We start from the raw sequence: 18,267 nt of genomic DNA, 5'->3' as shown, positions 1-18,267 counted from the left end.
TCGTTGTCAAATAATCTCTAGAAACAACATTCAGTGTATTATGTATACTATACACATGCACTGCCGCATATAGAACTGCACGCTTTTATGCAACAAAGCAGACACAACGGAGCATGCGCAGAAAGGCCCAATGTTTCACGAAGCTGACGATGCGATATGGTAGTAAAGCATAATTACAGAACAAGAGCGAGAACATGGTCACCACGCTTTTGATAATCTCTGAAGATACCCAAACAAAGATTGAAACATCTGTCATCTTAAAATACACACAGACATTTAATTATTTGTTCTTGCAAATGCCATATTCAATATGTTTCGATTCCACACATTTGTCTTGTATGAATAACGCCGCATTCGTCTGAATGTCTTTATTAGCTTTTGGCTTCAAAAAAGGTAGAAATACGGTAAGCACTAAACATGCAAAATAAGTTAAAATGATACTGATGTAAAAAGTATTTTAGTTCTTTCTTGCTACAACGTTTAGGGACATAGAATGCTAGACATAGCTTATTTAGGTAGACTGATTAAGAAATCAGTGTTTTTAGGGTAAGAGTATTTTGGTATGCAGATAGTAAGAGTGGTAGGGCAAGAAATGACCTTCTGTGTCAATGTCAATGTTTTATGTATAGAAAAAAAAACAGTTTAACCGTATACATGTATGTATGGGGAGTTTGGGGAGTTTGGGGAGGGGTAGGTGTTAAACCGGATACAGCCTAAAAAGGGATAAATTAATAAACAGATCTGCCGTCATTTTTCACCCCAGAGGCAAGATCTTGCTGTATCAACGCTGATTTACCGCATTCACAAATTAATTCGTTATTTTAATCAATAGATGAATGATAAATTGATTAATTGTCGTGTTAATTACCGTTTAATACCAGTGAGATATTATCAATTGAAATATTTACCTCAAGTCCGGGCCCGTTCACCTAAGAATTCACAGTGTTTAGGTAAATATCGTTATTTATTTGACTAGTTCGTGGTAAAAAATCATATTATATGGGACTTACAGAAAATAGTCAGTGAAGGATAATCATGAAAATAGAAATAAGTAGTCAAAGATATTCAATTCTGTAATAACAAAATTCGTATTCATTGGGTGATTATCATCACAGTCTCTTTTTATTAAAAATACATCGTTACTATCTTTGGTACTTCCATGTGAAGTCTGTCCTCCGTATACTTTAAGGTAACCAAAAGGTATGAATATCTCTTTTGCAACAAACAGATCGTATCCATACCTTCCACAGGTATAAACGGTTTAATCATTTTCAAGTCGTTCGATTCAGGTTTCATTATAATTTTCTTCTTTTGCTTGATGTTTGAACAAGTACCAGCCCAACGACCGTAAGTAGGAACTGAGCCACAGTATTGCAGAACAGACATATTTCTAAAAACAGCCGTACTATTGCGTATGACCAAGCTATTTGTTACCCTTCGCTTATATACAACTGTATCATTATAAAACCTGAGCGCATTTGCTTATCAGTTTTTGGGCTATATTTGGTGTACGCTTCCTCAATGTGATAATGTTCAGACAGCTTTGTAAACATTCATAAAGCAAAAATGGTCGGATCATGGTCATTGTTTTAGAAATAGTTTTCCCCGCAATAATGTTTAAAGAAAAAGTGGTTACATTTATGGAATTCTTCGGCCAAAAGTTGTTTTTTTCTTGATATACTAGTATCAAGGGCTACGTAAATTTTTCAGAGGCATGCCATTCCGAAGTAGTTTAGAACATGGTTGCTGATCATTGAAAAACCTTTCTAGAAAATACCCACGTCATGTCAAAACATGAAGGTATCTAAAATTAAAGCTTCAAATTTCTTTTAAATCTATACCCACGCTACTCTTGATATATTTAATTAGGAAACAATTTCAAAGTGAATTGCATGAAAATAATAACTGCAAAATAATCAGAAGAAAATTTCCCTCGAGTGTATCTTTCACTTTTTGTACTTGATTTTCAAAACAATGTCATTGTTCTTTGAACCGTCGTAGTAGATTACTACTACAACACATCAATTTGCTAAACATATATAATATTTCATCTAATTATGAACATTACACTTTTCTTATTATATTGAGAAAGAAGCGCCGCCCGTTCAACTCCCAGAACAAATATCGCCTATCTCTGATAGCTATCAAATAAAGTATTTGGGAATTATATATATAATTGAGAGCTTGTCTTATCTACACATAAAGGACCCTCGCGGAATTCCTTCAAAAGACACGTTTCTTATTTCATATCGTCAATCTTGTAAACCGAGCATGAGTCATGGTAAATAATATTTGCCTAAATACGGAAACAAGTTAATATCATAGCCTCGTTTCATATATTAAAGTGATGTCGTACTAGCAACAAGTACTCACAACCATATTAAGGAAAAACTTCAGTGTTTGGAGACCAGCATTTGATTGGCTGTTTCTAGCCCAATTTTGATATTGACTAATCGAACAAATTAAAAGCTTCTTTGATTAACTTCTTCTTATTTCGAACTACCCAAAATGACCCAAATGTTTTGGGGTTTTTTCAGGGCAAAATTAGATTCTCTTTCACAATACATTATTTTATGACTTTCTTTTCTCTTTTAGCTTACATCATCTCTGTTAATATTGACACATAATACTTAGTGCTTATTTGTCTGTAAGAAAATCAGTAACATTAAAAGAAATGTCATTTTTGTACCAACGTAAGTACCTATTTTCCTACCTACCTGACTACCTAGGACATCAGTAACAATTCAGGAAATATCCTCCTCCATAAATACATACGTGCGTGAGCACGTACGTACGTACCTGTCAACATGCTTAGATACATACAGAATTACAGATACCACTTGATTCTTTAAAATAAATCTTAAATTTCTTTATGAAACATCATTTCATTAAGGTTGCAACATTGATCTTTGTGGGCAGGTACCTTTCGAAAAAATAACAATTTACAAATAAGTAAAAATGTAAATTCCATGTTCCTGTTTTTAATTTAGAAAAGAAATATAGTTTGTTTGCAGAACAGTTAAAAAACATCAAGAATTTAGATTGCAACAGTAATTTGACTCAGAATTTACTTTGTCTATTTGCAATGGCGCCGTGAAAGTTCATTTCTGCATTACCATTCGGCGATAGGCAATTTCTTCGGATGAGTCATGAACTGTCATATTGCTATGTATTATCTATTGGTAATGAGACAAATATTTCACCCCAAACACTTTACATTGCGTTTCAGTTTTTTTGAAGAAATGTCATGTTTAAGTATTCAACAGTGGATTTAATTTCAATAAAACTAATTCTAAATATCTGATGGCGTTTTTTGACAAAGCTGGTGAATCGTTTTTGTTAGACCCGATAATATGTTATCATAATATATCATTCCCTAAATAGACTGAAATATTTGTTCATTGAAACTATTTGAATTAGAAAAATAGGGACATGTCAAATGAGATAGTCGTCAACAGTGCCAGCTGAGGAATCGAATTCTATATTGGACAAAAATAACGTAGAAAATAGTTTGGTTGTCAAATCATGTCTTAATTATCAATGTTCTTTAATACTTATTTAATTTTGCAACTTAGTATATATGTTCAGAAAGTATATAGGCCAGCTTGAGTGTTGTAGAAAAAATGTTGGTACTAAAGAGGTAGATATATCAGTACATCAGGTATAAAAACAGTATGTTGACGATGCGACTTTTTAGGTAATTAAAAATTATTAAGATATGCGATGCACATCCTATTAATGGAGAAGAGTTGTAGCAAATGCTATTTAGAAGTGTCTGATGTAGGGAGGTAGTTAACTTGTGTTATACTGAACTAGCTGACCTGATGTAGGGAGGTAGTAAACTTGTGTTATACTGAACTAGCTGACCTGATGTAGGGAGGAAGTAAACTTGTGTAGTACTGAACTAGGTGACGTGATGTAGGGAGGTAGTAAACTTGTGTTATACTGAACTAGGTGACGTGATGTAGGGAAGTAGTAAACTTGTGTAGAACTGAACTAGGTGACATGATGTAGGGAGGTAGTAAACTTGTGTAGTACTGAACTAGGTGACATGATGTTGGGAAGTAGTAAACTTGTGTAATACTGAACTAGGTGACATGATGTAGGGAAGTAGAAAACTTGTGTAATACTGATCTAGGTGACATGATTTAGGGAGGTAGTAAACTTGTGTAGTACTCTGAATTAGGTGACCTGATTTAGGGAGGTAGTAAACTTGTGCAATACTGAACTAGATGACATAATGTAGAGAGGTAGTAAACTTTTGTAACACTGAACTAGGTGACGTGATATAGGGAGGTAGTAAACTTGTGTAATACTGAACTAGGTGACCTGATGTAGGGAGGTACTAAACTTTTGTATTACTGAACTAGGTGACGTGATGTAGGGAGGTAGTAAACTTGTGTAATACTGAACTAGGTGACTTGATTTAGGCAGGTAGTAAACTTGTGTAATACTGAACTAGATGGCATAATGTAGGGAGGTAGTACACTTGTGTAGTACTGAACTAGGTGACATAATGTAGGGAGGTAGTAAAGTTGTGTAGTACTGAACTAGGTGACATGATGTAGGGAGGTAGTAAACTTGTGTTATACTGAACTAAGTGACATGATGTAGGGAGGTAGTAAACTTGTGTAATACTGAACTAGGTGACATGATGTAGGGAGGTAGTAAACTTGTGTAATACTGAACTAAGTGACATGATGTAGGGAGGTAGTAAACTTGTGTAATACTGAACTAGGTGACATGATTTAGGGAGGTAGTAAACTTGTGTAATACTGATCTAGGTGACCTGATTTAGGGAGGTAGTAAACTTGTGTAGTACTCTGAATTAGGTGACCTGATTTAGGGAGGTAGTAAACTTGTGTAATACTGAACTAGATGACATGATGTAGGGAAGTAGAAAACTTGTGTAATACTGATCTAGGTGACCTGATTTAGGGAGGTAGTAAACTTGTGTAATACTGAACTAGGTGACATGATGTAGGGAAGTAGAAAACTTGTGTAATACTGATCTAGGTGACATGATGTAGGGAGGTAGTAAACTTGTGTAGTACTCTGAATTAGGTGACCTGATTTAGGGAGGTAGTAAAATTGTGTAATACTGAACTAGATGACATAATGTAGGGAAGTAGAAAACTTGTGTAATACTGAACTAGGTGACATGATATAGGGAGGTAGTAAATTTGTGTAATACTGAACTAGGTGACCTGATGTAGGGAGGTACTAAACTTTTGTATTACTGAACTAGGTGACATAATGTAGGGAGGTAGTAAACTTTTGTAATACTGAACTAGGTGACATGATATAGGGAGGTAGTAAACGTGTGTAATACTGAACTAGATGACTTGATGTAGGGAGGTACTAAACTTTTGTATTACTGAACTAGGTGACATGATGTAGGGAGGTAGTAAACTTGTGTAATATTGAACTAGGTGACCTGATTTAGGGAGGTAGTAAACTTGTGTAATACTGAACTAGATGGCATAATTTAGGGAGGTAGTAAACTTGTGTAGTACTGAACTAGGTGACATAATGTAGGGAGGTAGTAAAGTTGTGTAGTACTGAACTAAGTGACATGATGTAGGGAGGTAGTAAAGTTGTGTAGTACTGAACTAAGTGACATGATGTAGGGAGGTAGTAAACTTGTGTAATACTGAACTAGGTGACATGATGTAGGGAGGTAGTAAATTGTGTAGGACTATGTGACATGATGTAGGGAGGTAGTAAACTTGTGTAATACTGAACTAGGCGACATGCAGTTACATGTATTGCTTTAGAAGGGCGTATGTTTGATTTTCATTACCTTAGAGAAATATTGAATAGGTCAGAACGGAGTGACAGAGAACAGAATAGAATAGAGCAAAACAGAACAGATATGAACAGATTGAAAATTAAAAAATAAAGAAAGAGCAAGATAGAACAGAGTGGAACAGAACTGAACTGATTTTAACAAAGCAAAACTGAACAGAATTGAACAGAACAGGAGAGTTTAAAAGAGAAAAGAACAGAAACACGACACCAGAAATAAACTTTCATATTATTTTCTACAAGTTTTGACTTCAGCCCAACAAAATTTAGTGCTAAACTAAAGACATTTCAATAGCACAAACTATGGACTGACTATTAGACATGTAATACTTTTTATTATTTAATATAATTGTATCTAATTCACTCCAACGTCATTATCTTAAACTTTAATTGTAAAATGTACGACTCTATTATAATTCAACACCCTTATGACAATGAGACCAGGGTTTGTTACTTTTAGAAAAAGAACAACATTTTTAGTGTCAGAATAAATTGAGCTATCACTATCCAAACTATTGACCACAGACTGACTGTCTTACGGACAATGACCAAAGGGAGGTTTTGTGTAAGGTGATGACCAGCAGATCTTATCTCAGTTAGTGGTCACTGGTTGGCGACAGGCACATTTAAGGACATTTCGACCTGAAAATAAAATCGATTTTGAAATAAAAGTGACAATAACCCACTAAGATAAGTTATGACAACCATTTTATGTCCTTTTAATGATTTAACGGGTTTCTTACGTGTTTCAGTAACAGTTCTTCTTTTGCTAGATGTTTCGCTAGTTTGATGTATAAATTCCATACTATCATATATCTATTCCTTAAATTTGAATTCCTAACAATATTCGTAACATTTGGATAAAGCCAACTGCTGTTGGTATTTGCTTAAAACTTTACTAGAATACAAATGGCATTTATGTGAAAATCGTCACGCTCATTGTATAATTTCCTTGCTTTTCTTATCATTTTAAGCACAATTTGCATGTATTCATATATATCTCGTATTTTTCCAAGATTAAAAATGTTTCATAAGAAAAAAAATCCGCAGGACCAGAGGTACCTAGAGCATCAACCCCATATCTAAGGTGAGGGGGTCGCGGGTTCGAATGTTGTCCAGATCGGGATTCAACAATGATTTCTTCATCTCTTCTAACTAAAGCTCGGGTACTGAGCAACGACTGAATTATTTAACTTGGGTGAAATATTTTAAACTATTCTAGATATTGAAACTAAGTGAAGCAAACGCTAAAAGACTTAACATAGATACGGATGGTGATTGCTGTTTTCGGCAGTTCGGTTATTCAACAGGAAATGTCAGCGTGCTGATACGGGTGATTTTCACAGATTTTTATCCAATTTGATGAAACTTAGTTGACATCATTACAAAACGCCCAGTGTGTGAAGAAATCTGAACATCCTATTGTACACTGTTGAATTCAAGGGATGCCACAATCTTTACGGTATTAATTGCAATTATGTGTTATCGGCTTAAGATATCATTTACCCACGGAATTCAGATTTCGGTCGAGATTTAAAAGTCCGCTGATATTTTAGTCGAGGTTATTTTATTTCATGTAACAGCGATGACTTGAAAAACTTCATTAAATCTTCAGTGAAACTAAACAAAACAATAATAATAAGATAAAAGAACTGATATTATCAATAATTTCATTCCGCTGCTTGCCTTACTGATTACCTTAAGTAAATAAAGTATCAAAATTATAAAATAAGTTTGCCTTTCGCTGCTTTAATCGGAACATTCACATGGAGAAAATAACCCATTTTCATTCACTCACTTCAGACACAACATACCAACATTGTGAAATTAAATTTAATAACAAAGGTTTCATCGTTGGTCATCCCAAATTTAGTTTCTAGCAAATACAGCATATAATAATATATGTATTTCAAACACAAAAATATAAAGTTAAAAATGCATATAATTCTGTAATATTTGACTACAACCTTTACTAAAGCTACTTCATCATTTACGTATGTAAAAGATTTAAAAATATTCTTGATCACAATTTAGAATCTTGAAGATATATTTAGAACAACATGCTGGCTGCTATTAAATGCTGATTTGGTAATAAACAGACAAAATAGAACGACGGAAAATAACAAATGAAATCAAGAAAACAGTAGTTAATACCCTCTCCGTCCTGAAATTTACATTCCTTTAAAGAGGTGTCATTCTAATTTGATGACCGAAAAGCACATTAAATTTTGAATTTTATGACTCAATGTGTTACGGCAATTTGTTATCTACGGCGAGATATGATTTCACGATTCTTGTCCGAAATTACTGTTACTAGATTGGAAAGTTATTACCAGCAAATAATGAAATAAGTATCAACAATAAAGGTGTAGATACTAATGATTACATACCTTTGATAAAGTGACAATTTGATGAGCAACTTAGCCGCTCCGGGGCACGAGAAACGTGTGATAGGAACGAGCATGAAGCAATACCATACGCCACTCTAGCCTGAAGACACGAGCTACCGGTGGATTTGTTAGGTAGCTTTAAAATAATATGGAGAAAAAGGAAAACAATGAAAACAATGACGAAGATGAAAATACAAGAAAGATTTTTTAACCGATAAAGGGCCATCATGCAGGATTACTTTTGAGTCAGTCAGTTTGTACAATTTTTATTTTAAGATAATTCACATCAGTTCGCATCTGAAAAGATCAGGGTCAGCATTCACCAAGGTTTTAGGTGGAAAAAATGCAATCATAGATCTTCAGAAAGAAAAAGAAAAAAATAGGGTCATACGTCAATGATGACAGTAATCATATTAAAGAAAATTTCTTTGTGCCGACATGTCTTCTTTTATTGTTGCTGCTTCTGTTTTTGATGACGACGTTATTCTTTTCTGACAGTTAACTGAGATATTCTAGTCATTTCTTGACATTGTGTATGTCTATAAATAAGCAAGTAAATAAAAATAAATAAACAAATTAAAATTTTGAGAAGTAGCTTCTGCTGCTGCAAATGATAAAACATTTTGCTGCTTCTTCCAACTGTGGTAAGTTGTTTGTTTAGTATCGATTATAACTTTCTATTTGTTCGTTGTTTGAACTGTTGAAAAGATGAAAAGAATGTGCAGCTCGTGACAGGAAATTCGTAACACATTCCCTCTAAAAGAATAATTTTATAAAATATTTAAACAAATTTTAAGCGCACTTGTAACCAAGATTTCATTTCAATATTTGCTTCTCATTTTCAATTTTTAAAATAATATTTGCGAAAATGATATTTTATATCCGTACCACGATTTGATATTGTCAAAAGAATAAGAATAAATGTATACAGTAGCGTGTTCTTGAAGCCATATAGCAAATATATCACTTGGCTTCTATTTACGTTTTTAACAAAGATAATCTATGCCAGATATTAATAAATTGTCTAAATATTTCTTCTTAAGAAACAGAAGTTCAATTTACGCTGAGGAGAACAGGGTTTTATTTAAATTTCTAAGGAAAATCAACACACATGGCAAAAATGTACTTCATCTACAAATGGTAAAAAAACGTTTTGCCAACCAATTCATGTACTAGAGTGTTAAAAATAATAAAAGAAGGGGCATGTCGATATATGTATATTTTTTAAATATGAATTTCCCATAAAAATGATTGCATGTTTGAATATAACAGTTTAATGATGAAATATTCAAGAACAAAAATAGAATGCAACAGTCATAGCATTTTAATTTACATAATAAAGTTTGGAAAAAAGATAAGGATTTTAGCGTATTATATTTCCAGCTAAATTTCTGGAAAGGTCCTATATAGGGTGGCCAACCCATGTACCTTTTCGGTATCATACACCACGGGAAATACGCCCTATCCATGTAACATTTTTGCTTAGAATTTCCTTATTACTTGATGGAATTTAAATAAATAAAAAGCTTCGTGGCGAGGAAACCACTCTTTTTCCTGTCTTTAACGCTTATTATTTTACTAAAAACTGTCAAATAATAAGGAAATAATAAGCGAAAATGATATCCGAATTTAACCGGTTTTCCACGGGTGTACGATACCGAAAAGTTGGCCATTCTGCTTTTGTAAGGATAAGAAACGCGACATTTTGGCGTATCGGAAATAAAAAACAAATCTGCGTTATTTTATTAATTTTACTGCTGTCGTCCTTAACGACATTGTAAAATGAATTTTCTTAACTAAAAGCAGTTTTGGTACCATTAAATCTAACAGATTCTTGTAAAATACGTCACGTTCATTAAGGTAGTTCTGCACGTTTGGATCAAAAATTTTTCTACAATGTAGAATTTGATTAAACTCCAATTTTTCAAAACTTCAAAATATACCTAGAAAATTCAGCAAATAAAAAAGATAGGGTCGTGTGCTTGATTTTTAGCTAGGCTGGTTTGAAAAATTTGGACCTCACGCAATATTTCATAATTGGAGTCTATGGGAAAATCATAACTTTCATAACATTTTCGCGAATAGAATTTTTTCTACAATGTAGATTTTGATGAAACTTCTCACAATTGTAAATAAACACATGGCCTATAATTTGGTGAAATAAAATGTATAGGTCCGTGTGCTTACTTTTGAGATATTTTACCATGATTAAAGGGAACCGGGCATTTCACGTTAATTTTAAGAAATTATTTTGATTTTTTTAACGTGTCATATGTTTTAATATCATATTTTGACTTTAGAAATATAGCAACAGTGCCATTATAACAAATTTACTCACATGTTTCGATTAATTCATAGATTGATTTCATTTCCGTACGCCGAATCCAGGCTTTATTCTACGTTTTCCGGATAAATGACGTTACGCCATCACTTCCGGTTTTTCAAACGTGCAGAACTACCTTAATGACGTCACTAGAAAAAACTGACGTCATTTTTGACGTCATTGGACAACAAACGGAAATCAAGATACCAGCTTTCAAAATGGCAGATATCATGTGTCCAATAATAGAAGATTCTATACAAGAAGAGGACGAGGAGGAACTTGAAGACGGAACGGAGGACGCTGCAGACAAAATTTGCGAGATTGATGGAACAGATAACGGGTATTTTATTCATTATGAATATTTATTTCGTTTTCCGTATCATATTATGCAATATTGTGACTCTCAAATAAAAAAAGGATATGTTTTTGTTTCTTTGAACCATGTAAAAGTTAGATTTGTCCTAGCCCAATGCAATTGTTCAGATTGTTTTTTAGATATTGCCAGTTACCCGAGGAGCCAAGGAGCTAAAATCAATCAACCAATCATTCAAAACCATCAGCTAAATAATAGTAGATTTCTACATTTGCAATTAACTTTTCATTTATTACGTTTTGAGCACAGAATTTAGCCAGAGGGAAAGCTAAGTTTCGTCTATAAAAGTGGCCATAAAACGTATCATTATGGCACAATGATTACTGCAACGCATTTAATTTTTAGAATGTATCAATTCAAATATTTAGTGAGCTGTTGGCGGCCGTAACAAAACAAAGATTAAAGCAAAAAAGCGAAAAGGACGAGGAAGACGAGGATTGTGAAACTGACCTTGAACTTGAAGGTAAATGTCGACAGAAGTCTTTGTGAATTTGCACGTAAAGCGTCGATCATAACTACAATATTTTTTAAACAGAGATAGATGAGCGGGCTCACTGTTCCTACAGGCAGCCGGAATAGTTCCTTGTTCAGATATTATATTATCCTTAAGAGGGGAAGGGACTTTTAGATACAAATAAGACATTATTATGAACAAATAAATATAGGCCTATGTCTATATCTCGTTTTTATTAATACGTAATAGGAGAGATCGTGTTTGTATACAAATTCTATTTTTAGAACTGACAAGACAGTGATCGGGTGGGCAGAAGCCGACCGTCCATGTTTTTTGTAAACAGTGATGTTTTTCTAACGGTCTAAACTTTCTTAAAATACAAATTACATAAATAATTTTTTGATCAATGGAAAGGTTATAAAACAAGCAATTTATTGATTACTTTTAATTGTTATTTCGAAATAAAATGGATTAATTATGAACGCTTAACTTACACTGTTTTTCTAAAGGTTGTGAAAATCACTACGCCGCTTTTAAAATTATATGTCATTTAAAACGGTTATTCATTGAAAAAAGATATTTTGATACAAAAATATGAAGATTGTTAGTATTTCAAATCTTTTTGAATTTTGAAAATCCATAAATGAGCAAAAAAGTTATTAAAAATTAAAAATTCTGATTCAATACGCAAACGGTGTTAAAATCATTTGTTTTGCCAACCACCAGATAAACAGATCTGGTTCAGGTTATACTTGATATAAGAAGAAAAGTATCTCAATATTGTTTTAAATATTTTAAAAAAGTTAAGCATAATAAAAAAAAAAATGGTGTGTTTAGTCAACCCTTCTATTTTTTTTTTTTTACATAATTTTGTTCTTTTATCAACATGATTATAGAGATACTTTCTGTAGGGTTGACGTTGGTGTTAAAGTGGTTTTACATGTCATATGTAATATTAATGAATATGTAGTGTCAACAATAAGATGTTTTATAATAGTAAAAGGTTCCTGCAATTCTGAAAAAAGGATGAGCATTTTACATATTTTCATGCTATTGGATACATGATTCATATTGATGTTTGTTAAAGGATATAAAATTCATTCATTATATAATAATTCCAATATCTATTAATTCGAGTAATTTGATTGGTTTAACCGAGACGTCTACACATGGATGAGCCCCTGGTGTATCATTTGTATTCACGGGCGTATTTCAGCGGCGCATCAATGCCGAATCAGATTACAGTAATATTCGAAAAAAAAACAAAAAAAAAACAACAACAACAGTGGTAACTCATTATTTCTTAATGAAACATGTAAGTTTCAACGCACATAAGCTCATTCGGAACTTTGCCTTCGGAGCTTTAATCAATGTGTGCGTTAACTTGCAAGCTTTACACATGCACGGGCAACGTCACTGAATAATACTCTGTAAGTTACGTTACGTGTCAAACGTCTTACTATTTTCATATGATGTCGTGGTATCTTCCGTTATGATGGAGTTTATAAATAACTAGATATTTATTTATTTTTGTTCAGAGGAGAAAGAGGAGTTCGACGTGACTGGAAGAGCTACTTATTTGAGTGTATGCCGAAAGATGGGAATGATACCAGTCTCTTACTTTCTCAGACATATGACAGACCAGCACCTATCCCTGGCACATCATGGTCTAGCGGCGCAGGGGATGAAAGCCTTATCACATCCTCTCATAGTACGTGAATGTGAAGGCTCTTCTAATGATAATGATAACAACAACCATTTAAATAGAAATATATCATAGTGTAGGTATTGTGAAAAAAATACATGACACCATTTAAAATATAGGTGGGCTATCACTTGTAAAAAAATAACTCGACGTTTTCCTATTTTTGCACATATGCAAGACTTTTATTTTTCCGTTTTTTACATAATTAAGGCATTTTCAACAATGGCTTTACAATGCGCCTCACGTTTATAGTTTACTGTAATCATCAATATTAAAACTTACATATGAAGTCTTTACGTCCAAAAAGAATTTTTTATTATCATAATTTACCGCAGAAAACACTAAAATCTGTCGCGATGTCCTTTTTTCTGTCTTTTCTCTAAATTATGTTTGTTTTTTGAAATCTTGAAAGATAGCGATAAGTCAGGTATATATTCAACCGTTACATCTCACTGATGCAGATTTAGTATACTAGTAAACCATTTGTCTGTGAAATATGGTATTATCTGAGACTTTTGGGAGCAATTTATAGTATTTTCTAGCCATTTACTCTTTTTTTCTATCTATAAATAATGGATGGTATCGTTTGATCTACCAATTCCTATCTATCACAAACCAATTAAACCACATCCGTTTGAAAATTGTCACTTGCATAGCATTCCATTTAGCGGTTGATATATAACTTGAAATAAATACTTCGTTAGAAATGATCATTGAACTCACTATTTCATCATACTCAAAGTGTGAAAAAGAAAAGATCTAGGCGCAAATTAATGAATCTTAGATATATATGAAAAGTACAAACACGTTACATGCTCTTCTCTGTGTCTATTGCACGTGCGTTTCAACTGACTATTCTTCTGATAGAAAAATTACCAATCTTTACATTGTTTTTGCCAAGGCATTAAGGTATCCAATCCACAATAGGTAAATTTTGATGCCTGGTGACCCTGGTATCATTTTAAGGAGTTGTGTCTGCTGAACAAGAATTAGTAAATAAGGTGACCATAAATAATATGCAAGAATCATTACAGTCATGATTTTTTTAATGCGAAATGCTAAATCTTTCACTATAATTGGATTTCTGTTGAAGTATCATTGAAGAATATTAAGTTAAAAAAAAAAAAAAAAAAAAAAAAAAAAAAAAAAAAAAAAATATATATATATATATATATATATATATATATATATATATATATATATATATATATATATATATATATATATATTTGTCATATGTAATTTTTATATTTTCTTTTTCAGTAGAAAATACACTTTCAAATGATACCAAAATTATATGAGCTTACCAGGCATTATTATTTAATATATTTTAATAGCACTGTTCTATAGAACTTGCTTACTTGTGGATTGGATAGCTTTAGTTTCATCGGAAAAAATATTTACATTTCTAAATGTAACTGTTTTCTTAATTTGTGGAGTGGAATTTGAATTTACAGTATGCGTTATTGGTAAGTTTATATCCCTTTATTTCTCGACCAGACGAAACAACAAAAATGTCATGATTAATGTAAACTGACCATTAAAAGAATAACATAGTTTCAAATGTCGTCCTTAACCCTTACCATGCTGGACACGATTGATTCTGCCTTTGCGATCAGTGTAGATCATGATCAGCCTGCACATCTATGCAGTCTAATCATGATCTGCACTGTTCGCTATTCAGCCAGTATCTTTTTGGTAAGCATCCCTTTTAACAGTTAATGGTACTATCCAAACTGAAAGATGGACAAGTTCATTATAGATATTTAGCAGAGTAAGGGTTAAAGAAGATCATCATTAAAGAAATTAAGGCGTGCCAATACATTAGAATGTGCGCTAATTCTATCATATCTTTTTTAAGGTATCTCTTCTATTTCAGAAAAACACTTTCATATTGTCGTTGGACCTGCAAGATAACTACATGGAGGAAGAGGGAGGCGAGTACGTGGCGGATATGATCAATGAAAACTGCTATATCACCGATTTGGTACTTTTTATTTAAAAAACCCATTAAGCTTAGATAATATTATCCTTTGGTCACAAAACATGAACACCCGCTTTAAAAGTTTATTAACTTTTCTAAAATAAAACCCTTTTTTCAAATAAGATTTTTACTTTGAGCATTGGCTGCATTATTCATTATATCAGATTTATTGACACTATTTTGATTCACCCAGAAATGTACTGATATATTCAAAGTAATCAATGATCTTTTCTAATATTGTTCTATGCTCGAACAAAATTGCGCCCAAAGTGGCTTCTCATACATTGGACAGGATACCATCAAAGACTCCGTGTCAATAGTTTTACTCATCATTCTGAAATACTAAAGCGTGAAATGAACACATTTTAATACATATACAAGCAAACATATTCAAACGTCCATCCTTTATTGATTTTTTTTTTCAAAATACATGTACAAATGTACTTGAATTTGAATGTTACATTTAGAACTTGTCCAACAACAAGCTGGGTAGCAGAGGATGTGAGGCAATATGTAAGGTACTGCAGACAAATGTTACTCTTCAAAGCATAGATCTGTCTGGTAAGTCTGGTATTGAACAATGATTTATTTATATGAGATATGAATAACTAATTTTATTAGCATATCTTTTAAATTAAACAAAAACAACAACAACAACAACAATTTTGGTTTCTAGCCTAGGTTTAATGTGTTAATGTATGAACTATTAATTTCCTTACATGAACATTAAAAGGTCGGTGGTTCTACACAGGTGCCCGCTCGTGATGACATAATGCGCGGAGGGGCACCTTGGGTCTTCCTCCACCATTCAAGCTGGAAAGTCGCCATATGAACTATAATAAAACAAAAACTTATACTATAAGGAATAATCACTACATGTATGAACAACTGATTTGATGTTTTAGGGAACGACTTCTATGACAAGGATGCAACCAATATAGCCGGAGCTCTCTCTGTAAGTAGTATTATTTGTATAACGACAGGTGATACAATAATAGTGTTAATATTTCTGGTAGTATCTATCCTGCTTTTATCTGTCCTTAAGATTCTAATCATCATCATTATCGTCATCGTCCTAATTATATCACTTCTCGTCATCAGCATTATCACCAAATTGATTTCCAATTCAATTTCTTCCTCAGTATTCTCCTTAACAACATCTACATCGCTGCCATAAAATGAAAAAAAAAAGAATCATCATCAATCATCGTCATCGTCATCGTCATCGTCATCGTCATCATCATCATCATCATCATCATCATCATCTATGTACTCTACTTCTTCACCATCATCATTCAGTTCATGAATTCACTTTCAATTTCTAGGAGAACACAAGACTGAAGACACTTAATCTAAGCCATAACAACTTCGGTCAGACTTCAAGCACAGAAATTGCAAGCGCTTTAGGTAAGTTATGCTAATTAATGAGTCTTTGATCATATGAATGTAGCAAATTCAGCTTTTATTTCGCATGTTTTTCCAGTGATTATTGAAATATAACCAGATTTTATCTGACTTTCTCACTGTTTTCGACGTGTTTATAATGTAAGAAAAATTACATGTTATTTTATGTCTGTTTATTTACATATTGTTTTGAAACACGTATAATTATATAACTATCCTAATGGAAAACATTTATTTTAAATGAACGTTTACACAACTGATGTTGTGTTACATTGTTCAAAATGCTGAGAAAAGAAATAAAATCATCGGTGTAGAGTTTGCAAAGATGCCATAGAATGAAATATTTGTGTACAACGAAAGCAAGATCCGGACATCTAATTTTAAAAAAAAAAATATTGAAGGTTAGAAGAAACGTCTCGATAGATATGTTATATGAGCCGCGCCATGAGAAAACCAACATAGTGCATTTGCGACCAGCATGGATTCAGACTAACCTGCGCATCCTCGCAGTCTGGTCAGGATCCATACTGTTCGCTAATAGTTTCTCTAATTGCAATAGGCTTTGAAAGCGAACAGCATGGATCCTGACCGCGCAGGCTGGTCTGGATCCATGCTGGTCGCAAGCGCACTATTTTGGTTTTCTTATGACGCTTCTCAATTGTGGTACGTATATACTTCAGTGTGTAAATATGACTGATTATTTTTGCTATATTTTGTTCATCTCTAGCTGAAAACGAGACCATAGAAAACATTGACTTCAGCTGGAATAACTTTAGAATGAAAAGTGCCCTCAGCCTCTGCGACGGTATTGCGGTAATTACCAAATGAAATATACCAATTTCATGCTTTTTCATCTACTTGGCATCATGTTTACAAAACATTTTTCAGTCTCAACTGAGTTTGAGATTGAAAATTTAGTAAACATATTTTTGAACTTCAAGATTAAATTCCACTTGAGATTGACTATCAGTTGTGAATAGTCCCTTGAAATAGCCACAAGCGTAACATATAATTTTAAACATATTATTTAGATATAAATGACAAATAAAGTTGCATTATCAAACTCAGCTGAGACTGAAATTGTTTTGTGAACATTGGGCCTGTTTATTTTTAAAATATAGCTGAATGTAAGATACAAAGACTTTTTAATTAAAGTCGAACTTCGCTTGCTGGAACCCGACAGGACCAGCAAAATTGGTTCGAGTTATAGGTAGTGCGAGTCACCGAAACCAATACATTATTAAGGATTTTGCCGGGACCTGATGACAATTTTAAGCGAAGGTTGGTGTAGGAATTATCAGAGTTCGAGCGAATGAAGTTTGACTGTAATATAGCTGATTGTACAGTGCAATGTGGGTCAAGGTGTTTGACTGTAATATAGCTGATTGTACAGTGCAATGTGGCTCAAGGTGTTTGACTGTAATATAGCTGATTGTACAGTGCAATGTGGGTCAAGGTGTTTGACTGTAATATAGCTGATTGTACAGTACAATGTGGCTCAAGGTGTTTGACTGTAATATAGCTGATTGTACAGTGCAATGTGGCTCAAGGTGTTTGACTGTAATATAGCTGATTGTACAGTGCAATATGGGTCAAGGTGTTTGAATGTAAAATTTTTACATGACGTCATTCAGTTGATATAATATGCAACAATTTTCTATCTTAAATGATAATTTTGATTATAATATTTGCGTCATCAACAAAAAACAAGAACTTAATTTTATACCATTGCGTTTTTTGCAGTGACGCTATGTAATGAATAAATATGGAGTACAAGACATGTTGTAATAGAGGTAGAATCTTTATCATCACTTATTTATATCTAT

At 33.0% G+C, this 18,267-nt stretch overlaps 1 protein-coding gene across 1 annotated transcript in view; it reads left to right on the top strand.

Annotated features, from left to right (window-relative positions):
- Positions 1 to 10,699: 10,699 nt before the first annotated feature.
- The window catches only part of LOC123525519 (leucine-rich repeat-containing protein 74A-like), a 57,622-nt gene continuing 50,054 nt past the window's right edge, over positions 10,700 to 18,267 (top strand). The window contains exons 1-8 of the mRNA XM_045304628.2: positions 10,700 to 10,861; positions 11,263 to 11,357; positions 12,887 to 13,059; positions 14,933 to 15,040; positions 15,505 to 15,598; positions 15,943 to 15,992; positions 16,363 to 16,444; positions 17,169 to 17,254. Coding sequence (XP_045160563.1) covers positions 10,740 to 10,861; positions 11,263 to 11,357; positions 12,887 to 13,059; positions 14,933 to 15,040; positions 15,505 to 15,598; positions 15,943 to 15,992; positions 16,363 to 16,444; positions 17,169 to 17,254 — 810 coding nt within the window. The 5' untranslated portion in view covers positions 10,700 to 10,739. The remainder of the gene's footprint in view (positions 10,862 to 11,262; positions 11,358 to 12,886; positions 13,060 to 14,932; positions 15,041 to 15,504; positions 15,599 to 15,942; positions 15,993 to 16,362; positions 16,445 to 17,168; positions 17,255 to 18,267) is intronic.

Source organism: Mercenaria mercenaria, chromosome 1, assembly GCF_021730395.1.
Source record: "Mercenaria mercenaria strain notata chromosome 1, MADL_Memer_1, whole genome shotgun sequence".
In the NCBI taxonomy this organism is placed as follows: Eukaryota; Metazoa; Mollusca; class Bivalvia; order Venerida; family Veneridae; genus Mercenaria; species Mercenaria mercenaria.
The sequence above is the reverse complement of the archived record's forward strand: the minus strand, read 5'-3'. Positions and strand labels throughout refer to the sequence as shown.